The sequence below is a fragment of the Dendropsophus ebraccatus genome, chromosome 5 (assembly GCF_027789765.1).
Source record: "Dendropsophus ebraccatus isolate aDenEbr1 chromosome 5, aDenEbr1.pat, whole genome shotgun sequence".
NCBI lineage: Eukaryota > Metazoa > Chordata > Amphibia > Anura > Hylidae > Dendropsophus > Dendropsophus ebraccatus.
The window spans coordinates 61,538,369-61,565,773 of NC_091458.1; the positions used below are offsets into that span (position 1 = coordinate 61,538,369).

The 27,405-nt window shown below is 43.1% G+C and overlaps 1 protein-coding gene across 2 annotated transcripts; it reads right to left on the reverse strand.

The window, feature by feature from the left end:
• Positions 1-12,160: 12,160 nt before the first annotated feature.
• LOC138793613 (glycoprotein-N-acetylgalactosamine 3-beta-galactosyltransferase 1-A-like) lies at positions 12,161-25,746 on the reverse strand. 2 transcript variants are annotated; one of them, XM_069972259.1, is made up of 3 exons: positions 25,583-25,746; positions 22,217-22,875; positions 12,161-12,603 (listed from the first exon to the last, which is right to left on the reverse strand). In XM_069972259.1, exons 1-3 carry the CDS (start codon positions 25,695-25,697, stop codon positions 12,451-12,453), a joined length of 927 nt encoding a protein of 308 aa, XP_069828360.1. In that variant the 5' UTR covers positions 25,698-25,746; the 3' UTR covers positions 12,161-12,450. The 2 variants fall into 2 exon arrangements, with proteins under 2 accessions (XP_069828360.1, XP_069828362.1); XM_069972261.1 differs by lacking the exon at positions 25,583-25,746 and adding an exon at positions 25,014-25,103.
• Positions 25,747-27,405: the final 1,659 nt, after the last annotated feature.

Genomic DNA, 27,405 nt, shown 5'->3' on the forward strand with positions numbered 1-27,405 from the left:
TGGTGGTGTTATCAAAAGGAGGTAGTTACCAGGTAATAATGGTCACTGTCGAGCAACTTCAAGCCCTGCAGACAGTTGAACCAATTAAGGGCTGTATCAGACGTCCAAATCCATGCGTATCTGAGTTCCGATTTTCGTTATCAGTGCTTGTTCACAGAGTCTTTATGCTGGCCACATTTCATAGACTGAACACCTTCATGTGAATGGGACTCACTACATCACAGAGTACACAGCTTTGTCAGTTTAATAACCAGAGTACACAGCTTTGTCAGTTTAATAAGGGCAAGGCCCTGGCCATTTAAAAGCTCACTTCATTAACCATTCATTAACCTGCAGTGAGTCCCATTCACAGGGAGGTGGTTCAGTCCCTAAAATGCTGCCGGCGTACAGACCATGTTTTATGGACATGACAGTGTGCTAGGGACCTGAACGATGTTTGTGGCTTAGGACCACAAACATGTGAAGGAAGCATAAAGCACAACTCTAACCTGTAAGAGGAGCCCGAATCTGAAAGAGGGCTTTGTTGTGAACTATATTGAAATAAGAAAACCTTAGCCCCCAATTACATGGCAGCAATCAGTTCAGTATTTTACACACATATATATGTAGAAGCGTTTTCATTATTTTTACTGCTAAAGATGTTAACTAGCCTGTAGTTACTAGGCTCTTATCTACTACCCTTCTTGTGGATAGGTATAATATTGGCCATTCTCCAATCATCAGGAACATCTCCTTTTAGGAGGGATTGGTTATACAGATCTGTCAGAGGAGCAGCAATCAAAGGTCCAAGTTCTTTAACCTGTTAAGGACCAATGGCGTACTGGTTTGTCATGGGAGCTTCTCACTTAAAGGGGAAGTCCGGGCAAAAGAATGTTATTGCCCAACAAAAGTTAGGAAAATTACTAATAGACACTTATTATGAAAAATGCACCTATAGTGCATTTTCTCTGCACCTACTACAGCATGGAGTGTTCAGTTTTCTGTAAAGTTGGTGATGTCACGTCACATAAACTGCCAACTCCTGCTGAAGTGGTGAGACAGACAGGAGTATCACGTGTTGGCAGTTTATGTGACGATAGTTAAAATGTCACTGTCGTGAAATTTTTTTTGCAGAAATCAATAGTCCAGGCGATTTTAAGAAACTTTGTAATTGGGTTTATTAGCCGAAAAATGCAGTTTGAAGCTCTCCCCCCTGTCTTCATTGTTCTCCTATGGAGAGAGCTAAATAAAAGACCAAAACAGAACAACATAGAGTTAATCTACAAATACCCCACCCTTTATCTCCTTTGACAGTCACCACTGACCTCTCTGAGCTCTGATTACAGAGTTCACCCAGCTAGGTGCTGTTATCTGCTTTCTGCTGTCGGCTAACTTCCTCCTCCCCCCTCCCCTCTCCCTAGAACAGACAGAGTGTGACTCATGCAACAAGTCACAATTTTCAGATTTTTTTTGCAGTGGACGGAAAAGAGGAAGGAGGGGGACCTGGGAAAAGGCTTTCTAAATGCAGATAATGGCATATTTGGCTAAAAAACCCAATTACAAAGTTTTTTTAAATCGCCTGGACTATTGATTTCTGCAAAAAAAAAAAAAAATACGACAGTGACTCTTTAAGATAAGATAATCCTTTAATAGTCCCACCATGGGGAAATTCAGTATGTTACAGCAGCAAATATATTACACATACAAAAAGGTATTAAGTAAAGGCATTACGGTTACAGTAGACACAGAAAAAAAAGGTAAAAAGATACAATAAAAACATTAAAATATGTCACCAACTTTACAGAGACTTCAACACGCCATGCTGTAGTAAGTGCAGAGAAAATGCACTGAAGGTGCATTTTCCATAATAAGTGTCTATTAGTCAATTTTTATAACTTTTGTTGGGCAATATCATATCTTAGAATTAGTTTGCCCGAACTTTCCCTTTAAGGACCCATGACATATTGGTATGCCAGTGGGTCCGGCGCCGCTGTGAAGTGATCTCAGGAGCTAAACAAACTTCATATCAGCCCCCCCTCAATAAAAGTTTTAATCACCCCTTTCCCATTTTATGAATAATAAACATATTATATACTGTAGTGTGCGTAATTGTCTGATTGTCACAATAGGGTTATTGTAATCACGCCTATTTGCAAAAAAGTTTTACTGGTAATAGTAAAACATTGGAAAAGCTATATAAACTTCATATCGCTGTAATCAGTCTGACCAGTAGAATAAAGCTAGCATGTCAGTTTTACCGTTAAGTCCCTTACGTAAACATGGAACCCCCCAAATACTGCAGAATTGTATTTTTTTCCCCCAATTTTACCCCATAAATGATATTTTGGGGGTTCCATCATACATGGTATGGTAGATAAAAAAAAAAAGCCCTTACATGACCCTGTAGCTGGAAAAATAAAAGAATAAAAATAGCTCTTAGAACGTGAGGAGGAAAAAAGGAAAATGCAAAATTGAAAATTGTTGCGTCCTTAAGGCCATTTTGGGCTCTGTCCTTAAGCCCTAGACGACATTTGACATACCGGTACACCATGGGTGCCTGTCCCCAGACGACCCTAGGCGTACCAGTATGTCTTGTGTTATGAAGCCCACTCTGGAGCACGCTTCATAGGAGGTGGGAGCTGGCTGCATTCTTTCAAATTTAGTTTACTGGAGTACTGTTCTCTTTATGTTATCTTCACTTATACATCCAAAAGAATTTGACTCACGTTTTGTCGTTTTCACTGGTTTATTTCCTTTTATATCTTTACATGGTATATTCACATAAGGTAGCTGCGGGCTTGTCTCGGGGGTGCATAAACAGAGTGGGCGTTCCTTTCTGCCGTGAAGCGACATTTCGGGGTAAGCCCCCTTACGCATGAGTATAAATATTTATCTTCATGAATAATATTTTGGGGGTTCCATCACACACGTTATGGTAGAATGAAAGATGCCATTACAAATTACAACTATTCTTGTAAAAAACAAGCCCTTACATGGCCCTGTAGATAGAAAACTAAAAAAGTGCTAGAGCTCTTACAAGGGGAGGAGGAAAAAACAAAAACACAAAAATGAAAATTTGCGAGGTCCACTGGGTCATTTTGGGCTTGGTCCTCAAAGGGTTAAGGGGTTAAGAAACCTGGGGTGGATGTCATCTGAACCCATTGCCTTATTCAACTTTAAACGGGCCAGTTCCTCTGCAACTTCAGCCTGTGACAACACTGGAGCCGATGCTGTGTCCAACCATCCTGTGTTTGTGAAGGCCTCCTTCTAAAAACACTGAGCAGAAGAAGCTATTCAAATAGTCAGTGACCACCTTATCTTCGCCAATAAACGTATTCTCCCCATTATTTATTTCAGGGCAGTTTCTAGATAATTTTGACTACAGGGCGAATCTTGATAAAAGCGCGCCCCCCCCCCCCTTTTCCCAAGTGATTTATTTGGGTTGTTGCTAGAAAGAAGCAGTGTGTGTATTATGGCATAGTTACCCAACCTTTTAAAAGTCATTCAGTGACTCACAGGCGACGTCTTCCTTGATCTGATGCATCACTTACCCTTTTCCTCTTTATCAGGCCCTGGCCTCCATGACGGTTTCTTGCAGCTACAATTCATCTCTTCTGAACCTGCCAGACAAACATCTTAGGCTCCGCACTTTTACAACTTCCACTTTTTTTGTGTCATGTGCAGTAAAATCAGTAGGTACGTGGGATGCCCCCTGTATACAGGATCCCCTGCAGTGTTGTGCCCCATAGTAATAGTGCCTCCTGCTGTATTGCCCTACATTGTAAAATGTCCTCTACTGTGCACCCTCATATAGTTGTAATGTCCCCTGCTGTGCACAACCATAGTAATAATGTCCCCTGCTGTTCCCCCTATATAGTAATAATGTCCCCTGCTGTGTCCTGATATACAGTAGTAATAATGTCCCCTGCTGTGTCCCGATATTGTAATATTGCTCCCTATGCTGTGCCCCATATAGTAATAATGTCTCCTCTGCTGTGCCTCCTAAATAGTAACAATGCGCCTGCTGTACCCACCATAGTAATAAAGTTCCTCTCCTGTCTGCAATTAACCTGACCGCCATCCCCACAACACTACCCCACCTGACCCCCTCCACACACAAACTACCCCATCTGACCCCCCCACACACAACCCCACCTGAACCCCATCCCCCACATACACTACCCCACCTGACACCCCACACATACACACTACGCCATTTGACCCCCAAACACACACACATACACACTTCCCCATCTACCCCCCCCCCACACTACCCCACCTGACCCCCCCTCCACACACATACACAATACCCCACCAGACCCCCCCACACACACAATCCCCCCTGCCCACCTCCACACACTATCCCCTCTGACCCCCCCACACACTATTCCCTCTGACCCCCCTCCACACACTATCCCCTCTGACCCTCCTCCCCTTCACACACTATCCCCTCTGGCCCCCCCTCCATACACTATCCCCTCTTACCCCCCCCTCCACACACTGTCCCCTCTGCCCTTCCCTCCACACACACACTTCCCCACCTGATCACATACACATACCACCTCACTTGATCTTACAGAGGTCGCTGCCGTCGATGCCTTCTCACCTCGACTGGCACCTCACCTAGTGCCTGCGCGACATATTGATGTGTTCTTCCAATCAGCGCAGAGCAGGAGCATGGAGCCGCTGCGGCCAGCCGTGGTGCACGCAGCCAACCCCACGCTCCCGCTCTGCGTTGATTGGTTTGGAGGAACACGTGCCTGCAAAGAGGTCCACACAGTGTGGTGGTGGGCGGTGGCAGCCAGGGCGGTTGCGGCAGCTGTGGGCGGATGGTTTGAGGGCGCGTGATGTGTTAACCAACCCACGCTGTGTGACGTCCCAGGAGTGCCACCAGCGCCCCCTAAATGTCAGCGCCCTGTGACATCACCCGGACCGCCTGGTGCAAGAGACGGTCCTGACTTATTTTAGTATTGCTGCAGCTATTCTTCTTCTTCTTCCTGTCACTTATATATCTGAAGAAGGCTTTATTCCCCTTCTTAACAGATTTTGCCATTTCTTCTTCTTTTGAGGCTTTAGTAGCATTTATAATCCTTCTGTATAATTTATAGGTCTCTCTGTCAGCTACACTTCCAGTCTCTTTATACCTCCTATAGGCTACCTTTTTTCCTTTACAATAGCCTTAAAGGACAACTCTGGCCAAAAGCATTTTTTAATATGTTATTTGTTAGGGAAAGTTAGACAAATTCCTAATATACATTAATTATGGGAAATGCACATATACTGCTATTTCCCTTAACTTAGTAGATCACAGAGACTTCAAAATCTCTGAAATTTGGTGATGTCACAAACTGGGGTGTAATTCCAATGGAGTGTCCAGCAGGGGGCGCACTATATATAAAAGTCAATGAGTACCATTGACTTCTATATATTGGAATTACACCCTGATTCATCTATAGAACAGGTGAGTCTGCACACTGTACTACTCCCCCATCATCTATCTACTCATAGTATGAGCAGATAGATGATGGGGGAGTAGTACCAGGGCCATCCCCAATCCGCCCTCCCATCACCGCCGCTGCCACCCCTGCTCGTCCGGCGGGTCCGGTAATGTAATTGAGGCCCTGGTCTCAGGGGGGAAGTAGGCCTCCTCCCCTGAGACCGAGGCCTCAATTACAGTGTCGGACCCGTCCAGGCCCCCTGTCGCCGCCGCTGATGCCGCTTCTGCTCATCCGGCAGGTCTGCTGATGTAATTGAGGTCTCGGTCTCGGGGGGGGGGGGGGGCTGAATAGGCCTCAGACCGGGGCCTACTTCCCCCCTCAGACCAGGGCCTCAATTACAGCAGCTGATGGGGAAGTAGTACCAGGGCATATGTGACGGCAGCAGGGGGAGGGGCGGATTGGGGATGGCCCTGGTACTACTCCCCCATCATCTATCTGCTTATACTATGCGTAGTACAGTGCATAAAGATGCAGAGAGAGGAGGTGCACGAGCCTCCTATAGACTGTCATTATTCCGCCTGTTTTGCTCTGTGGGAACGGAGCCTAAGGATCCATACTTTATCCGTCCAGTTGTTGCCAAACATCATGTAGTAGTGTTTACACATTGAATCATTTTAACATTGGTCACGGTTAGGTCATACAAAGAGGAAGGTCTCACAGTGATCACAGTGGGGTGGAGGCTTCTTTGTACAAAGTTCAACACATGATGGCTGTGCAAAGAATGTCTTGATCCTTACTAAAGAGAAGACAAAGGATTGTGCAATTGAATTTTCATTACTGGATGAAAGCCTGAGAAAATATTTATCTAAGTCAGGTTTTGAACTTTGAATATAGGTGGTAATATGTATATTTAGACATGTATATTAAGATGTATATATTTAGACACATCACGAGTCAGGTCTATTAATTTTTGCAGAAACTGTTGTTATCCGTGTGACTCTGCCGCCTTTCCTTATCTAAATGCCAGAATAGACCCTTAAGAAATCAAATGGTGGCTTCTCATCCTGAGACAGTATACACATATTATTGGGCTGATCATCTCAGCATAAGGGTGTAATGCTAGTGAAAATGTGTGACTATTTGAAGTCTATAATGTGGAATCCATTTTGTATTTGAAGAGTATTATGGTCTCCATTTTGTATCTACTCCATTTTGTTTTTCATGCAAGATCCTTCAGCATTGTATGAACTCTTTACAAGAATACTATATTTCATCTTTTGCATGTGTCTCTTGTCCGTGTTTTGTGTTGTACTTTACCCAGGTCAGGGACGGACGCCCAGTTGCTCGCTGCTTCCTAGGGCAGGCCATGGCAAGTAGGCAGGGACAGTGGGTAGGGATAGGCGTAGGGTCCACCGTCCGTGTCTTCCTTGTTCCTCCCCTGATTGGTCTGTACTCAGAGTCCTAACACTTATAAAATAGTAGGTTGTATAAGCTATTTTGTTCCTTAATGGTTATAAAAATCTCATAGGGGCCTCTCTTTTAACCAGCGCTTTCATAACTGATGTTTCTGGACAGATGATGATTAACCTCCAGGTGATGATTAGAGATGAGCGAACCCGCCGGATTTCTAGTGATGATGTGACTTCTTATCTTTCCTATGTAGTGTTATATATTTGTTTACGCTATGTCTTATAGTCAATTTGTTATTTTACTGATTATACTATTTTCTTATAATTCATCTGTTATTATACTATTTTAAATAAAATGGCGTTGCACCCTAATTTTAGTCTTCTTCAAAGATGTGTCTGAGCCTGTTCAATAAAACTCGACAAAACAATGGGTGAACTTGGTTTTCCACAAATCTTCCCCTACAACGACATTAACATATTGAAAAAAAAACTTTACTTGCTCATTGAACAATGCCATTTAGCCTCCTCCCTGCTTCATTTCTTGTCCGTTCAGTATTACAATGTTTTACATCTTAAACCCCCTTCATCGACCATTGTATGTATTAGACTTTTCTTCGACTTTCCCTATAAGAGATGAACAAGTACTAAATTCCCTGAATGCTTGTTACTTGTGTTGAGCATTTTCAAATCTCTGGCCATTTTTTAGCTTTTATATGACATTTTTTAGCAAGTTGTCTTTTAGTCACCGGTCTGCACTGTCTGGACGCTTCCTTGTCTCTGCAGGGGGTTGAGAAGTGACAGTTCAAGTCCGCTCAGCCAGTCAGTGACAGAGGTGGGATCCCGCCACTGCCACTGACTGGCTGAGCGGACTTGAAACGTCACGTCTCGAGCCTGCGTCAGAGACCAGGAAGCGGCTGGACAGCACAGACTGGTGCAATGCAATCCGGGACCCGGCGCTGGAACTGGGGAGGTAAGGGGACGTCGTTGCCCTTATTCACCTCCTCCCCGGTCATAGCCGAAAAAGCCCTGCAGCCCGGAGTACCCCTTTAAGTATTATAGATATAGCTCAGGTGCCAGCCTTCTGTGGTCATCTAAGGAACTGGTCAAGAACTGAGCCTCTCTGTAATAAAAAAAAAAACCTGCAATAAGTGTACAAGTTGTTTGCATGAGTAAAGTTCTTCTGCTTGCATCAGTTAATTTGTCTGTAGTCTGATTCATCATGGCTGGTGGAGGACCTCTGGCAGAGTGGTACTCAGTAATCCTGCCCAATGCCAGGGGCTGCTGACCATCCTCTGCCTTACAAGCTGAGGCTATGTTCACATTACGTATAAGACCAGCAGTTCTGTGACCCAGCTGGGTCATGGAACGGCCGGTCTCTGAAAAGATAATCCCGGCCGGTACTGCAGTAACGGCCAGATGATCTTTAGGGCCTAAGAGTTCTGATGCGGGCGCATCCATGCGAGCCTGCATCAGAACTCTCCACTGCATACTATGGAGCATGTGGCCGGAGCCGCTCGCTCCATAGTGTGCACTGACAGGGTTTTCTGTGGCCGCTATTCACTGAATAGCGGCCGCAGAAAACTGACATGTCAGTTTTCTACGGTGCCACGAGAGATCTTGGCTGGAGCATATACTATGTGTATACACTTCGGCGGGGGTTCCATAGAAGGCAAAGCAATATATATTTTCATAAAAAGTACGGCCATTGTTGCCGATTGCAACAACGGCCGTACTTTTAGGAAAATAAACGTTGTGTGAACATGGCCTGAATCTGTAAACTTTTTAATTCCCTGCCTTTATGACCCATACCAGCATGGAAATAGGTACTCCGCACTGAGTTGCAATTTAAGTCATTTTTATTTGGTTGGTAAAGCAGATATAAAATAATTTTTCGGTCCATATGACTTTTATCAGGCTCATCATGAATTGGATATAAACGGTGAGGAGTCCTGGTAGAACAGCTTGTGGAACAGCTGCAGTGCTGGAAGTGGAAGTCTTGGTATAGGCACAGACTGATAAGTCCTGGTATCAGTAGGAGAGCTGTGCTGGCTGTCAGCGTGATGGTGCCAGGAGCCGTGCCTGAACTGGGAGACACAGGTATGACCCATACCAGAGCTTGGCTTCAGATATTGCATAACATTTTATATAGTGAAATTAAATAGATCTCCCATAGATGCAATGAGAAGATCTGTACATATGGCAGTTAATGGAGCCTGCATGGCAACACATAAAGCTGGTGCAGCTCAAAACTACAGGCTCTGTGCAGTGTGTGCATGAGCCCAACTCTATAGAGGATCAATGGTTTTAAACATTTATCATATACAACTCTACTCCACTATGGTATACAAACCACACATAAAAAAGTGCATTGAAAAATGCAAAAATTCATCATTTATTGCAAGAGAATTTGAGACATTTTGCAGAATTGAAACTGACATAAAAAGGGCAGGCTTGCAAAAAGTTGTAAAAAAAAAAAGTTGCAAATGATAATTCTAACCCCCTCACTAAATATTCTGTATGTTGCATTATTGTAGGGAGACATTTTTCATCTACCCAGTCCCTATTGTTATTTTTGTTTTGTTTTTCTTTTTGAGCATATTACAGATTATGTTACGCCTAGTTTACATATACACTACCGTTCAAAAGTTTAGGATCACCCAAACAATTTTGTGTTTTCCATGAAAAGTCACACTTATTCACCACCATACGTTGTGAAATGAATAAAAAATAGAGTCAAGACATTGACAAGGTTAGAAATAATGATTTGTATTTGAAATAACATTGTTTTTACATCAAACTTTTCTTTCGTCAAAGAATCCTCCTTTTGCAGCAATTACAGGTAAGTTGAGCTTTGTTTTACAGCATGATAACAACACAAAAAAAATGTACAGTGGTAGCTCGGTTCTCGAACTTAATTGGTTCTGGAAGGCAGTTTGAGAACCAAGCTGTTTGAAAACCGAGCAGTGTCTTCCCATAGGAAATAATGTAAATGTGATTAATTGGTTCCAGCAGCCACCAATAATTACCTACAGTACTCATTTATTACACTGATAAGTGCTCAGTATAATCACTACAGTACAGTACAGAACAGCACTATACTGTACAGGACATTAAACATAAGAAATGTTCATCAGAACCAGCAATTATAGTACATTAGTCACCAACTCCTCACCCATCCTTTACTGTATAGCATCCCCCCCATCCAAGCACTGTAATGTATGGGAGATGGTGGTGCACTGCCAGTACTACTACTGCACTGTATATGCACTCCAGCAGTCTTATACAGTACTGTACTGTATGTGAAGCCTCACCACTCCTTAACTCGCCAGGTACAACCCACCATCCACGCTCGCAAAAACGTTCGAAAACCGAGCAAAGTTCGAATTCCAACCACTACTTCTGGGTAAATTTTCATTTGAATACCAAGCAGTTCAAATTCCAAAGCGTTCGAAAACCGAGGTATTACTGTAAATTGCAAACTTGCTTAATATCACATCTGCTGTTGATTTAGATTTTGAAAGTTATAAGGACAGTGACACTTTAAGGTCCCCATTCGGTCGACCATACGGGGGTGTATGGGGCTCTCCTGATTGACCACCGAAAGATGATGTTGGTGGAGATAGGGTTCAGGTGTGATAGAAAATCACAGTCTGACCCTTTTGTTCTGGAAGAGATATGCCACATCCAGAGCTCTCTGGCTGCTCCTTAAACCAGGAACACCCTCCAACTACATGCAAATATTGCTTGCTTTTTTTTAAAATTGCTTTTCTGTTTTAATATTTTATTAAAATGTTTACAAATAACAATCATGAAAAAGATATGCAATCTATAAACACAGCAAAGCACAAAATCAATGAGTCACAATTGATTTACATTTTTGCTACATTTTGTGCACATTTCTATGTATGTACTTTTTTTTATTTTTTATTTTTTTACAATATTGCTTGCTTAAGTACATGTGTTGCACCCGATTGCTGTTTTGTTTTGTACAGTGGTGCCAGCTTTCTCTATACTGCGCTGGTGTTTTTTTAGAATGTGATCAAAGGATATGTGTGAATGTAGATCGGCAATGTCTGCAGCAGAGGTTTGAGGCTATGTTCCCAATACGGCTATCAGCAGCCGGCTCCTCACAGTTAATTATGGGAAGCAACGATCGCACTACCACCCACCGTTAGCCCCTAAAATGCTGCGATCACAGTGCTTAAGTGTCAGTAACAGGAGCTCCTGTCACTGTCCATTCGGGATCCCTGCAGTGTGACTCTTCTCATAGAGTCTGCTTTATGCAATGGCATAGCATTGACCAGGGTTAGCAATCTCATGATTGCATGTAATAGTCCCTAGAGAGACTGTAAAAGTATGAAAAAGACCCTCCCCTAATTAACCCCCCTTTTTTACCATTTTACAAGTAAAACATGTAAAAATAATAGAGATCGTGGCCCAAAAAATGATGCCCCAAGTAACCTTGTAGGTGGAAAAATAAAAGCACTATGGCTCTTAGAAGACGAGGGGGAAAAACAAAAAAGCAAAAATGACCTGGTACTTAGGGCCAAAATAGGCTGTGCCATTAAGGGGTTAAGAGGAGGCTGAGATATGAGCTTCATCGATTATCTTCTCTATGTACTGGTGTCACCTTTTGCTTAAATTCTTTACGGATCACTTTGTAGCAGCCTCCAGTTTATCATCAGAACTAGAAGTTTCAGTTAAGCTTTAGGCTTAATTGTGAAAATGCAAGATTGTGCAAGATTTCAGGACTATCTTATAGGCTGGGTTCACACTATGTATATTTGAGGCTGTATTTGGTCCTCATGTCAGGTCCTCATAGCAACCAAAACCAGGAGTGGATTGAAAACACAGAAAGGATCTGTTCACACAATGTTGAAATTGAGTGGATGGCCGCCATATAACAGTAAATAACGGCCATTATTTCAATACCACAGCCGTTGTTTTAAAATAACAGCAAATATTTGCCATTAAATGATGGCCATCCACTCAATTACAACATTATGTGAACAGAGCCTTTCTGTGTTTTCAATCCACTCCTGGTTTTGGTTGCTATACAGCCTCACAAATACAGCCTCAAATATACATAGTGTGAACCCAGTTAATATAGATAGTAAAATGTAAAATTTGACAAAATTCCTAAAAAAATAATTTTAACATAAAAACTCGATTTAATTAATAAATCATTTTCTGATGTCACATTCCCTTAAATATTTTTTTTAGTAATTTAGATCCAGAAGAGTAAGATCCAGAAAATTAGTGCACAGATCTCTTTCAGCTAATATATGTGTTTAAACTCGCAATACATTATTAAATATTTGCCACACGGAATCGTTTAGGATGTAATTTTATGTATTATACATATAAGAATATTTTGAACTAAGAAAGCAAACATTACCACACCCATATATCTTGTAAAAAGTAAATGATAAACCAACGTCGAAACCAAGGCCAAAAACCTTCTATAATTAGCTGCCTATTGTCTAAGAACAATATAGGGGCATTACTGCTTTCCTTTGAACAGAAAACTGACTGGTTGAAATGGACAAGTAATTCACATTTTGCCTTTGCTGGTTGACTTTTCCGTGTTCTACACATGTTCACTGTGTTCGATCTGCACTGGATTAGTAGTTAGAAGACATTTGCTGGTAATGGGGTTGGAAACGGTACTGATATCCATATGCCCTCAGATAGTAAGTAAAATACTCCAAGGTGTGCATGAGCTCAGCATCAACGTAGTGATAAGATATGGCCAGGTCTGAACAGCACTGAGGACCCTGTGAAGGAAAACATGGAAGTTACATGGAATGATAAGAGGTACAGAAAATTTTTTTGTAGACAAAACCATTCTGACAAAACATATTTAATACTTTGGTAAGTAGTTGCTGTGGTCAAAAAAGACAAATGTTCCAGCTGGAAGCAGCTATCACTTATCCACTTGATCTGTAATTTCAAGCTGCAGACATGGGCAGATGATAGCAGTCTACAAAGTTATAAAATTATATTTTCCTTCTATTTTTAAGAGTCACAGAGGCTGTGCTGAGTTTCAGCATGCACACCTCCTCCCTTAACCCCTCTTATCCTGCATGACTGATGAACAAGTTTCGGCTACCAGCACAGAACCCTGTATATAAATCATGTAGGGAAGGAAGAAAGCATGCATGCTGCAGCTCAGCACGGCTTCTATGACTCTTGAGCTTGGAACTAAGACGTGATTTTATAACTTTGCAAACAGCTATGGGACTTTCTGCTGGCATAGCAGGATACGTTGTCAAAGCGAGCGATTGAAGGAACTGCCAGGAGCACAGTAGACTGCATTGTAAGCAATCTATGGTGCTTCCATCGATCGCTCACTGAGTTTTGACAACATATCCTGCAGAATTATAGGTATGCTTTAAATACATTTGGACATAATATTTGACGAGAAAAACAGGTTTTTATTAGGGATGCGCAAAGTGTTGCAAAGTTTGCAAAAATTTGCTTAGTGGACGACACAAATTTTTGCAAATTTCATCATTGCTCAGCCAATTACTGCTCAGCTCAGTAAAGCCCCGTCAGCCCATTACTGACCATGGCACTGTCCCATCTACATCATTAACTGGCTGAGAGGCCTGGAGGCATGGGGACACAAAAGAGGACATCCGGGAAGATGGAAAAGGTACGGTAAGTAGTTTACCCAAATTTTTTTTAGCTATTTTAATGTGGTTCGATAAAGTTCAGTGCTCAAATTTTACGCCAAAAACATGCGAACCTGGCAAAAAAAAATTAAAAAACTTTGCTCATCTCTAGCTTTTACCTTTGCTGCATGTGTTATGGATAATAAAGCTAAACATATTTTTAATTTAAAGTCACAAGGTCTGTTGGAACATCCAAAGACCATGTGGACTTGCTGTGACAACCATTAGTTAATGACATCTTTCCTAAGGAAAACTGTAGTTTCAGGGTAGCTTACATTCATGTATAATTCATTGTTTTTAAGATCCAACCACAATTACAAACAGTTTGGACATCATAATACAAGAAGCAAAGAGCATATACAAATAACAACTGTGTTGTCAGAACATTTTTTGACATTAGCACTGATAAGTAACCACTAATAAAAAATGCACATTTTCCAAACCTTGTCTCCTTAGTTTGGCTACAGTCAGTATAAAGGGCAACCAGGCCAGGGGAAGGAAAGGAAGAAAGAAAAGGAAGGAAGGTCTACATAAGCGACTAAGATGGCATAAGGGTACAGCACCTCCTTTAACTCCAGTAGCTTGCTCGTACTCCAGTCAGAGCACTCTGAGTGGGTGTCAAGGTAGCTTACATTTAAATAAATAATAAGTTTAATGCATTGGATCATCAATCTGACTTAGAGGAGTCACAAGCATATCATAGTTTTTTACTATATAACTATAACTATATAATATAGGGATGAGCGAACCGAACAGTAACGAACCAGATTCGTTACGAACTTTGCAAAAAGTTCGGTTCGTCACCGAACCGAACTTTGAGAAAGTTCGTAACGAATCTGGTTAAAATAACAATAACAAAGAAAATCAAAGACATCTTTAAAAAGTGATGCAAACACCTCTGGAATGCATCTGGGAAAGCAGGGAAAAAGTATTAAAGCAATCTGCATTACGGGGTTAGCGATCCTCTGCATAATGCCGATGCATCTAATGGTTAATATATTTCATTAATAGAACAAATTTTCATTGTAATAAAGTCACTTTCGTTGTTCAATAATTTAATTAAAACGATTCCATCATTGTGCAATTAAATATACTGTAAGGGTACAAACCCACTTGACGTATTTGCTGCGTGAATCAGTCTTAAAAATAAGCAGGCAAAACGCAGGTTGGCTTTATACGATTATTCTGCGTTAAAATACGCAATTGCGTATTTTTGAAGCAAGCAGCTTGTTGTTAGCAAAGCATCAGTTGTTAACAACCTGTGTGAAAAACGCATGTAGCTTCACGCTTCAAAAATACGCAATTGCGTATTTTAACACAGAACAATTGTATAAAGCCAACCTGCGTTTTGCCTGCTTATTTTTAAGACTGATTCACGCAGCAAATACGTCAAGTGGGTTTGTACCCTTAAAATAAATATATATATAAATAAATGTATATTTATATATATATATTTATTTTTTTACAGTATATTTAATTGCACAAGTATGGATTCGTTTAAATTAAATTATTGAACAACAAAATTAATTTGATTACAACGGAAATGTGTTTTATTAATTAAATGTTAATTTTTACAGGAAACTCTATTAAAGCCGTTAATTCATATTGCCGACAATAGAGTTTTCTGTCATAATTAATACTTTATTTTAATTAAAACATCAAATGTTTCTTCTAATTATGTTATCACAATAGCATTATTAGAAGAAACATTTTGAATTATATGTGCGCTCAGCTGATTGTCTGAGCGCACATATAATTAGCGGGTCTGCAGCACAGTGACTTCATTGTGCTGCGGACCAGCGAAGAGGACACATGGGGGTGAGTATACAGATCTCCCCACCCCCTCCCCAGCACTGCACCCCTCCCAGCAAGGAAGGGGGGTCACTTAACCCCTTCCTTGCTGGGATGGGTGCAGTCAGTCTGGCCCCCAAGGGGTTAAAGGGGATGCAGTGCATCCTCCCTTAACCCCTTGAGGGCCAAACTGTAAGCAGCGATCTGTAAAGATGCTGCATACTGTAAGGAGCACAACAACGCTCACAATGATGGGTGTTGTGCTCCTGTTTGTGTGTTTTTTTTGTGTTTCTCCCTTTTTGTTTTTCAGATATCGGTATCCTGGGGATTACGTCGGATTCGATGGACTACGATGATGACCAGCGGTTGTTTGGATTTTTTTTTTTAAATAAAATGGTCAATGAGGGGTGTGGGGGTGTTTTTATTTGAATAAAAAAAAATTTTCACTTGTGTCTTGTCTTTATTTCTTTACTTTATAGACTTAGTAGTGAAAGCCGTCTAATAGACGGAATCCATTACTAAGTCGGGGCCTAGTGTTAGCCGATATGAAATGGCTAACACTAACCCCCCATTATTACCCCAGTACCCAATGCCACCAGGGGTACTGGGAAGAGCTGGGTGCCAATGGTCCCGGAGCGTCAAAATTGGCGCTCCTGGACCGGGAGGCAGCAGGCTGGTAAGATTTAGGCTGGGGAGGGCCTAAACCAATGGCTCTTCCCACCCTGGTGTTACCAGGCTGCTGTCGCTTGGTTTTTAACCCGGCTGGTTATGAAAATAGGGGGAACCCTACTCAGGTTTTTTTTTAAAATAAATAAATAATAAAAAAAACGCATAGGGTTCCCCCTATTTTCATAACCAGCCGGGTTAAAAACCAAGCGACAGCAGCCTGGTAACACCAGGGTGGGAAGAGCCATTGGTTTAGGCCCTCCCCAGCCTAAATATTACCAGCCTGCTGCCGTCCCAGTCCAGGAGCGCCAATTTTGACGCTCCGGGACCACTGGCACCTGGCTCTTCCCAGTACCCCTGGTGGCATTGGGTACTGGGGTAATAATGGGGGGGTTAGTGTTAGCCATTTTATACCAGCTAACACTAGGCCCCGACTTAGTAATGGATTCCGTCTATTAGACGGCTTCCACTACTAAGTCTATAAAGTAAAGAAATAAAGACAAGACACAAGTGAAAATTTTTTTTATTCAAATAAAAACACCCCCACACCCCTCATAGACCATTTTATTTTAAAAATTCCAAACAACCGCTGGTCATCGACGTAGTCCACCGAATCCGACGTAATCCACAGGATACCGATATCTGAAAAACAAAAAGGGAGAAACACACAAGAAACACACAAACAGGAGCACAACACCCATCATTGTGAGCGGTGTTGTGCACCTTACAGTATGCAGCATCTTTACAGATTGCTGCTTACAGTGTGGCACCCAAGGGGTTAAGGGAAGATGCATTGCATCCCCCTTAACCCCTTGGGTGCCATACAGAACAATCTGGCTCCCAGGGGGTTGAGTAAGGGTCCCCACTTAACCCCTTGGGGGCCAGACTGTTGTCAGACTGCACCCATACCAGCAAGGAAGGGGTTAAGTGACCCCCCTTCCTTGCTGGGAGGGGTGCAGTGCAGGGGAGGGGGGGGGGGGTACTCACGCTCCCAGGTCTTCTTTCTTCTTTGCCTTTCTTCTATCTTCTTTCTTCTATCTTCTTTGCCAGAGCCGACACACTGAGCTCAGTGTGCCGGCGAAGAAGATAGAAGATAGGCAAAGAAGACCTGGGAGTGTGAGTAACCGCCCCCTGCACTGCACCCCAATACTGCTCCCACTACCATTCCTACTATTACCCCCACTCCTGATACTACTACTACTCCCAAAACTGCTACTTCCCTTATCTACTACTACACCCCCTCACCTTCTATGCTTCTACTGTTACTACACCCCTTATCCACTATGCCTCTACTACTACACCCATCATAGTTAGCAAAAAATAAATTTAAAAAAAATCTAGATTTAAATCTAGAATTGAGAAAAAAAATTGAAAAAAAAAATTGAGATTTAATGTTTTGCCCATATTGCCTACCCCTAGTTCCAGCCATGAGGTAAGGATGGGAGTTGGAGTTCCAGCTGTCAGGACAGGAGTTGTAGTTCCAGATATGAGGTCAGGATGGGAGTTGTAGCTGCAGTTATGAGGTCAGGATAGGAGTTGTAGTTCCAGCTGTGAGGTCAGGGTGGGAGTTGGAGTTCCAGCTGTGAGAGTTTGCTACAACTGGGGGCACACAGATTGGGGAACATATGACATAATGACACCATAAATGTCTATAACACAGAGCGACTCTCTGCCTAATCAGATATCGCCCCATGTTACATGACCAGCAATCAGCTCACTTGTCGGCTCATTGTGCACTTTAAGGCCGGGTTCACACACAGGGTAAGACACCGACCGTTCTGTGACCCAGCCGTGTGCACCCCCATCCCAATTCAACATTGCACACAATGGAGAGTGTGGCCAGGCCGCTATTCAATAAATAGCAGCAAAACAAAACTGACGTGTCAGTTTTCGTTGCAGCCGCTTGCAATCCCAGACAGAGTGTATATGTGTATACACTCCGGCCAGGATTCCGTTGTCTGCAGCACAATGTAAATTATCAATTAATCATAGCCATAGATGCAAATTGCAACAACAGCCTTAATTAATTGATAATTTACGTTGTGTGAACATAGACTAAACCTGTCCACCTGCATCCACCATTGGCTATGCATTTCTCTGTGTAATGGGGGCAAAGAGGGTTTAACTATTATATGGAGACACAGAGAGGGGTTTAATTACTATATCTGATTGGTTAGGCACAGAGAGGGTCTATCCTCTATATATGGAGGCACAATGGGGGGCTTATCCGCTATATGAGGGTACAGATTGGGGGTGTCTTTCTATTATATGAGGACCAGGGTCGCATTAAGGGTACCACAGGACCCGGGCAGTTTAGAAATTGGGGGTTGTAGTTTTGTACAGTAATATAGACACATATATACAGACATATATGACCCATATTGCCCCTGGCACCTGACAGTCTCACCATAAGAAGCAGCAGAGACAGACAGGTAGTCTGTCATCACCAGCAGCTGCAACATCTCTCCCGGTTGCCCCTTTTATCCTCCCTGGCATGTCCTCCTTGGTAGGCACACTTTGACACCGCCGCTCCTGACCCTTGGCGACAAGGGTGCACCACATGACCCGGACGTCCAACACGGACGCTACTCTGTTTGGGGGTAGCTGTGGAGATCGGGGGCTAGCAATCAAAAGGGAGACTAGACGGCATCAATCAGTGTGGTGCATTCCGGCGGAGGATATTTTCCAGCCATGAGCAGTGGTGTGTGTGGCTGTGTTATAATGGGGGCAATCTCCCTTGGTCCGCCGGAGCCCAGGGCCCTGGGCGGTAGCACAGATTGCCCTCATTATAATCCGCCTATGATGAGGACATAGAGTGAGCCTGCCAGCCTGGATCTAAATACTATGGGGGGCATAAAGTGGGCACTGTTATAGTGTGGAGCAATAGAGATGGGGAGTGTATAGAGGTGAGGATGGTGCTGGAGCCAAGAGTCTAACATGTTTCTCTGGTTAATTCTGCATAGACTATTCATGGACTGGAGTAGTCTTTGTGATGGCCGGGCCACATGGAGATGGAAAGCGAAACAACTTTGCTTAACAACACATCACCTGCAGCTCACACAGAGAAGACGCCTTGGATGTAACTGCACTAGTATATCCTGGTATGATTAGTAATATTTGTTTATATAGTGGATTCTATCCGTCACCATACAGAACACAGGTGTCAGCTGTAGCCCTCCAGCTGTTACCATCATGATGTAGTTTTGCAGCAGCTGGAGGGCAGCGAGTTTGACCCTCCGGTATAGTGGTATCAGTTGCTATGTTGTGAGTAGAGATGAGCTAATCTACAGTAGGAATGGAGCGAAGCACTTCCTATCTGTATTCAGCTTATCAGGCTGCAGGCTTTGCAGTCCCCTCTGCTTGCTGCCGCTTCTCCCCAAGTGCTGGGATCCAGTTTCCCAGGACTGGATCCATCTTTTTCCAGCACTCGGGGAGGAGTGACACAGAGTAGAATAGCCCACAGTCTGATAAGCTGAATGCAGATAGGAATGAGGTGCTTCACTTCATTTGTACTGTAGATTCACTCATCTCTAATTGTAATGATGGCGGTGGTCATGGTGCTGAGGTATTATCTGTTATACTGGTATTATTGGTAGTAACAGTCTCTATATATAATTGTAATGATGGCGGTGGTCATGGTGCTGAGGTATTATCTGTTATACTGGTACTATTGTTAGTAATAGTCTCTATATAATTGTAATGATGGCGGTGGTCATGGTGCTGAGGGATTATCTGTTATACTGGTATTATTAGTAGTAACAATCTCTATATACTAGATGGGTCGGTAATATTATGGTGGTAACTTGTATAATAATAATATTTGCTTCTTGTATACCAGTGTTATTTGGTAACTAATGGCTATTTAGACATGTACAGTATTAGGCATAGAAAAATGTTTTATTTTAATTTTATATATGTGTTTTTGGTTATTCTTTATAAATCCTAAAATTTGCTGTAGCCTCTAGCTAAAATATGTGCCCCATGCTAGGCCCATCAGCTACAGCACAATCCTCATACTGCCTGATAGATATTAGATAGACATGTGATAGATAGATAGATAGATAGATAGATAGATAGATAGATAGATAGATAGATAGACTCTTCAAAAAAGTGCGGCACTCAGTAATGAATGAATGCTGGGTGCCAGAGGTATCACCCTGATCCAAGGGTGTATGTTAAATAGCAGAAACGATATAACTGCAGCACGCCAGTCTTGTGGTGAAAAAAACGTGAATAATTTATTCCATGAAGAAAAACACTCGGAACAGTGGTAGCGACGTTTCAGTCCTTCAATGTGGACTTTTCTCGCTTGAGAAAAGTCCACATTGAAGGACTGAAATGTCGCTACTGTTTTCTTCATGGAATAAATTATTCATGTTTTTTTCACCACAAGACTGGCGTGCTGCAGTTATATTGTTTCTGCTAGATAGATAGATAGATAGATAGATAGATACTTAGATAGATGATAGATAGATAGATAGATAGATAGATAGATAGGTAAATAGATAGATAGGTAAATAGATAGATAAATAGATAGATAGAGGAGATAGATAGATTTAATAATAGGCAAGGGCCAGAGTTGTCCTTGAAGGATGGGCCGCTGGCCTGCTACTCATGGGCCACTGCTCTGTGGCTGCACCCCAGGCTAAAATTTGCCAGCCAGCCCCTGCTTATATAGTACCCAGAAAGAGGCTGTCCATCACTACAGCACAGCATGGCAGCTTTTTCAAAGGGAGCGATAATAGTGGGCCATGGCCCCCACAGAGGTTCCAGACACAAATATTGATGGCAGCAGAGGGGCCTGTGTCGTCTCTTACTGTTGTTACTCAATTCTATGACAAAGTAAAATAACTTAATTAAAACAATATACAGTGGTACCTTGGTTTAAAAGTAACTTGGATTAAGAGCGCTTTGGTTTAAGAGCTCACAGTTCTTCAAAATTGTAACTTGGTTAAGGAGCATTGGTTTGGTCTAAGAGCTCCCTGTACTGGGTGAGAGGGTGAGTGGAGGAGGGGCATGGTCTGCATAGTGTGGTCTACAGCACTGTACTCTGACCTAGGAAGTCCCCCTCACCTTCCAAATCATGGAAGATCCACTTCAGGCTGGGGCTTACATCAGGGGACAGGACTGTGGAGGTAATCTCTTCATAGCTGTTATCCCCCTCTCCCCGGACAGAGAGTGCTGCATGTATGTGCCCACATCTGTCCTGCTCATTCCTTCATGCTCCCTGCAGTCTCTGTCCGCCCTTGTGTTTACCATCCTCGCCATTATGGGGATCTGCTGTTTTGTCAGGTTTATGTTCTTACTACACATTATACTTCACATGCTGATTGCTATACTGTACAGTTACTTATAATATGACATATTCAGCTGTTTCTAAATCTTTGTTTCCTTTGTTATTCAGAATAAAAAAAAAAATCATTATTTTGGAGGTGGGGAACCAATGGTCTACATTTCAATGATTTCTTATGGCAACATTTGCTTTGGTTTAAGAGTGGATTTGGATTACAAGCACTTTCCCAGAACGAATTATGCTCGTAATCCAAGGCACCACTGTATTGACAAAAAAAACTAAGGTCTCTATGGAAAGAATACAGAGTCATTATACAGGTACTAGTCAGGATAGACACACATACAGTATGCATGGCTATTCTATAGAGATATATATACCAGACTTATTTCATGTGCAAAATATAAAAAACAAACTAAAACTACTTGAAAGGAGTATGTCACTAGTTTTATGCCGCCTTAAATGAGGGCAGCATAAACTACTCACAGAAATGCTGAACAGATCGGTGGTGTTCTCCTAATATGCAGGAAAATAGGATTCTTTCTGCACGCCTCCCCCTGCCCTATAGCTGCTGATTGACAACTGACTGCATATACACGGCATGGATAGATAACTGCCAATCACCAGCTGGTTGACGGAGTTTTCTGCTTCTCATGAATAATGAACACTATCAGGCTCATAATGGAGAGGACTTATTGTCCATGATGTTCAGGAGGATATCACTGAATCAGCTGCACAGAACAATGTAAGTCATACATCATTCTGTTCAGCTTCCGTCTCTATTTTATGCTACTCTTAGATAGGACACCATAAACCTGCTGACAGAGTCCTCTTTAAGCACTAGAATTTGTTGTCTAGTCTAAGCTTTCTTTGTGTTTCCACTGTATAAATTTCATGGTTCATCCCATATGGGTTGGGTCAAACTGATGAATTCTAAATTCCAAAAACCACGTTGGTTACACTTACCTCTATGATAGGGTAGAAACAGTATTCATAATAAGTGGACCCTACGGGGAAATGTCTAACCATGTGATATTCTGGATAGAATGGATGAAAGCGTTCTCTTTTATCACTGTCCCTTGTATCACCAGGTATTACTCCCATCTGCTCCATACAGTAACCCAGCTCTAAATCTTCAACAGGTGATCTGTGAGTACAAACCCCTGTTCTTAAGCCTTCTATAAAGCGAAGCAATGATTCTTTGCTGAGTACATAACCAGCCCCGCCACTCATATAACCTTGCTTGACAAAAAGTTTAAACCGCTTGCCAAAGTATACTGGCTGGTCTGGTGTGTAGCTGGATAGCATCAATCGTAAGTTGTCCACCACAACATAGGTGTCATCATCAGCCTTTAAGAACCAGTCAGCTTCATGAAAGTGATGCTTGTGTATATACTGGAATGCCTGTATAGTCTTCCAGTAGAGTTCATCTCTGCCTTCCTTAGTGTTTAGTCCAATGGTTGGGAAAGTCTCGCTTGCTTCGGAACTCATGAATAAAACCTTATTGCAGTGACGAGTCCATGTGTTTTTTACGTGAATAGTTCTAGACTGTAAGTGAGCTGGTGCTGTCATAACCCAGCACAATACTCTGATTTTTCTTGAAAGCTCTTCACTTACATGATTGTCTGAAACATCAAAATACACAATCATCAGAAGTAGAATCAGTCATTTTCTCTTCTGTAAATTAGCTACAGTTTTAGGCTATGTTCACACTATGTATGAGACCAGCCGTTCCGTGACCCCGGCCGGATCGCATCAGCACTTCCCATAGCACACAGTGAAGCAAGCAGCCGGAGCCGCTTGCTTCACTGTGTGAACTGACAGGTCTTTCTGCGGCCGGAATTCACTGGATTCTGGCCGCAGAAAACTGACATGTCAGTTGTTTGCAGCGGCGTATGGGATCCCGGCCGGAGCGTATACAATGTGTGTACTGTTAGAGTTCAGTCTGTGTGTGTGAACTCGGCTGGAAGAATCAGCCGACGCCCGATTTCTCTCTGACCTGTTCACACTTCTTGCTCTGCTGCCAGGGAGCCTACACCTGGCTTCATGCTTCTCCTGATTCCTCTCTGGTGCTCGTGGGGTTAAGCCTTCAGGGGTTGCATTCTCCTGAGGCTTGCTCCTGTCTGAGTACAGGGGAGGGCTCCCTGGCTGCTATTGGTATCTCATGCTGCTGTCAGACTCCTTGCTCCTATCAGGGGCTGGGGCGGGAGCTCTGGTAGCATTTAAGTTGGTGAATTACACCTTGTAGTTGCCAGTGTATGTTTTGTCTCCAGCTACACCAGTGAATCCTATTGTTCTGCTAGATATTTTGACACTTGGACTTCGCTTTTGCCTCATCCTCTGTACTGCGTTACCTCTCGTGTTTGACCTAGGACCGGACTCTGTTTACCCCTTGTTTGCTGATTCGGATTTTGACGTGACCTCCTGTTGCTGACTCGGACTGCCTGACCTGTTTGTATATACCTGTCTGTGTGTTCTGTCTACCTCCCCATATCCCTAGGTAAGTTAGGGACTATCGCCCAGTTGCTGCCCTAGGGGTTAGCCTAGGGGGGCAAGCAGGTAGGGACAGGGGTTGCCGGTCTAGACAAGGTACTTCCATCAGGAGTCCCTGACAGGTACGCTCCGGCCGTGATCCCATAGAATAACAGGCATTGTTCCACCGCTGTAAAAGTACGGCCGTTGTTGCAATCGGCAACAACAACCGTACTTTTACGTATTGTGAACATAGCCTCAATGTTGATGTGTTGCTTGAAAAAGGCTTTATTGAGAAACTGAACCATTGTATTGCACATGATGGGTGAATAAATTCACTGCTTTATTCTTTATCTCCTGGAGTGCCACCTTATCTCTTTTGTTTGTGGATCTACGTGGAGTCGGGGTCTGACTTCGTGGAGGTAGTGCACCCACTTGAGCTATTGCCGCACAGTGCCGTCTACACACCATTATTTGCTGTAAATGTTCCATTTATGTATTACATTAAAGTGACTTTGTACCCACAATCTGACCCTCCAAACCGCTTGTACCGTCATATAGCTGCTTTAAATCCAAGATCTGTCCTGGGGTCCGTTCAGCAGGTGATGCAGTTATTGTCCTAAAAAACAACTTTAAAACTTGCGGCCCTGTGTCAAATTGGTGTGGCCAAGAGTGTCTGTGCCCTAGGCTTCTACCACCACTGCTTCCCTCCTCCCCACCCTCTCCATCGCCAGGAACGCCCCTGGGCAGGATTTCTCCTATTCCTCACCTGTCTTAACACTGCACATGGGCCTTAATGATCCAACACATGTTTGGTGTTCAGACAAGTGGTGAGAAATCCTGCCTGGGGCATTCATAATAGGGAAGAGGGCGGGTAGGAGGGATGGAGAGGCAGTGCAAGCCTACAGCACAGATACTCTAGGCCACGCCAATTTGACACAGGGCTGCAACTTTAAAACTTGTTTTTTAGGACAATAACTGCATCACCTGCTGAACGGACCCCAGAACAGATCTTGAATTAAAAGCAGCTATCAGAAGGTACAAGCTGTTTAGGGAGGGCAGATTGTGGGTACAGTGTCACTTTAAGACAATAAACTTGCAAGGTCCAGAATGTTGCTTCCGATTCAACAATGAGACAATAATACTGTACCTCTTTTGATATAATGATGCAAATCTAAGTGGGAAGAAGAAAGTCAAGACAAAGGTTTTTTTTTAAAATCTGATCTGAAATTTTATTTTATTTATTTTTTATTTTGTGGCAATTCTATTAACCCTATATAATACCACTTACAGGCGGGTTTGACTATCAGTATAAGGTGTATAGGGCTCTCCCGAATGATGTCAGTGATGATAGAGGTCAGGCAGAATGGGAAAATAATATCCAACACCTTTGTCCTGGGAGAGATAAGCCGCAGTGAGAGAGAGAGAATACAGGAATGCTTGGCCGTCAGTTATTAAAGATGTATGGCTACCCTCAGTGTATCTAAATGCCATTTGGCAGCAATGTGAATTTTGGCACCTGTGGTAATTTTTATTGAGAATGTGAATTAGGCATTCAGTAATCCAGAACATTTTTCTCTGAGAAGACAAAATACAAACCATTTATGGAAAGTAATTCTTAAAATTTCATATATAACAACATATTCAGGACTAAAAAGGGCTCATAATTATGTAGGACCACCAAGTCTGACAGATGGTACTTTCCATATAATATGCTCTGAAACGTGACACTAGGTCACATGAATAAATTAATTCATTTTCGCTTGTGTGCTACTACACTGCTACTGTTACTCCATGCAATTTTAACAAACCACTACAAATATATTACCATTTTTGTAGAGTATGGAGGAAATACTGCACCTTGAATTATGGCCACACCTTTTTCCCACCTCCAGGGGGCTTTATGGTTTTTTTTCAGAAAATGATTAATCTGCACTTTATCTGCAGCCCAGAATGATGTGAAGAAAATAACCATAACAAAACCACAACTGAATGGCAGCCATGATACCTTTCCACCAGGTAACATCATGATTCAATTCTGCAAGAAAGATACACAATTTTAAATGTAGACTAACCCTTACTACAAGTAAGTCTCTGTGCCATTATCGCCACAAACCCTGGCTTGACCATGGGCCTTACCACCTGATCTAAAAGCATTATACAATAGTTTTTTGTGATATTGTTAGTTGACGTAGCGGGCCACCATTAATGATTGCTGTATTGTTTAAGTGTCCATTAACATTCATTGTTATTGGCCGCACATCTCCTATTTACACAGAGAAATGTGCAGCCACTAGCAATAAATTTTAGTGCTGCAGAAAAAAAAGCGATCAGCCAATAAGGGGGCTTTCTCTCCTCACCTTCACGACGGCACCACAGGAGTTAACTCTTGCCCTAGGGACAGGAAAAGCACACAGCGAGAGGTTAAAAGCCCCTCCCCTTCCCCTAGACACCAGTGCTTTTCCTGTCCCTGAAGGGCAGGCACGAGAGGTGTGGGGGATCCGTCGAAGGTGAGGAGATCCCCTGGAAGAAAATTCCCCCTTACCAGAGGGATCGATCGGGTTTATCCCCTTCCTTCCCTGGAGGCGGCTGGTGGGGGTAGGGGGAGGCCCGCTCGCGCGCCATCCTCCGGTGACAGGACGAGCGGGGATTGCGGGGCTGCGGTCTTCAGCTCTCCCCGTCGGCGACTCGTCCAGATCGGGCTCCGGTGTGTGCGGCCTTCTCTGCGTACGCCGCGGCCTACTTCCGGTTACGACTAGCTCCACCGGAAGTGAGGCACGGAGTCCGACGTGCGTCCCCACGTGACGTAACGTGGCGCGCTGACGTCACACGCCGGAAGCGGATGCTCCGGCCGCCGAGAAACGCCGGGCGGTGCATTTAAAAGACAGGCTTCTCTCTGCGGGTCGCCCGTCCTGAGGTCTGCGTTCATGATGGATTCAGCGGCTTCATCTGCAGACATGCCTTCGCACCCGCCAGCGGCGGTAAGTGTGCCAATTTATGCTACACTGGGGGGTTGCGGTGCAAATCTATTTTCCACCCATATCAACCCTCTCTCTCTCTGGGTGCACACCTGCTGATTCACTAGGTGTGGGGCTTCCTCCTTTTCTCCTGCCATGATTCTAAATGTACTCTGTTCATGCCTAGGAGAAGGAAGCCACTCAGAAAGAGAAGGAGAAATCTAGACCTCCTCCCCCACCTGCAAGGAGATGTCTTAATTGCAACACAAGATTACCATCATCATTTAAACGAAATATCTGCACATCTTGTATAAATGAATTTATAAAGGAGGATAGATCATCTTTTCTGTCTGATATAAGGCAAATGATAAAAGATGAGATCAAAGGTTCTAATCCAGTCGCTCAGCCAGTGGCTATAGCTCCTGCCCCAGAACCAATAATAAATCCTCTCCCTCCTCCGCGGGTTGACCCTCCTGCTCCCCCGGCTGAAAGCTCTCCTGCATTGGTGGTTCCAGGATGTTCGGGGTCCTCAGTGTCTTCTATTACATCCAAGAGACACAGGTCTCCCTCTTCCTCCTCAATATCCGAAGTGGAATCAGGGCAGGTTTCTGATTCTGGGGCTAGGTCTGAGGCGTCAGACACCCAGGTATCAGGGAAAAAATATTTTTTTCCCTCTGAAAGGATTTCCCCGTTACTAAAGGCAGTCAGAACTGCGTTGAGTATCGA

Coding starts and splice junctions, on each gene's coding strand:
- LOC138793613 (XM_069972259.1), bottom strand. CDS start 25,697: ATGGTTATTTTCTTCACATCATTCTGGGCTGCAGATAAAGTGCAGATT. Junction 22,876..25,582: donor AGGTGTGGCCATAATTCAAG/GTGCAGTATTTC, acceptor TTGATGTTTCAG/ACAATCATGTAAGTGAAGAG. Junction 12,604..22,216: donor GTTTCTACCCTATCATAGAG/GTAAGTGTAACC, acceptor TTTCCTTCACAG/GGTCCTCAGTGCTGTTCAGA.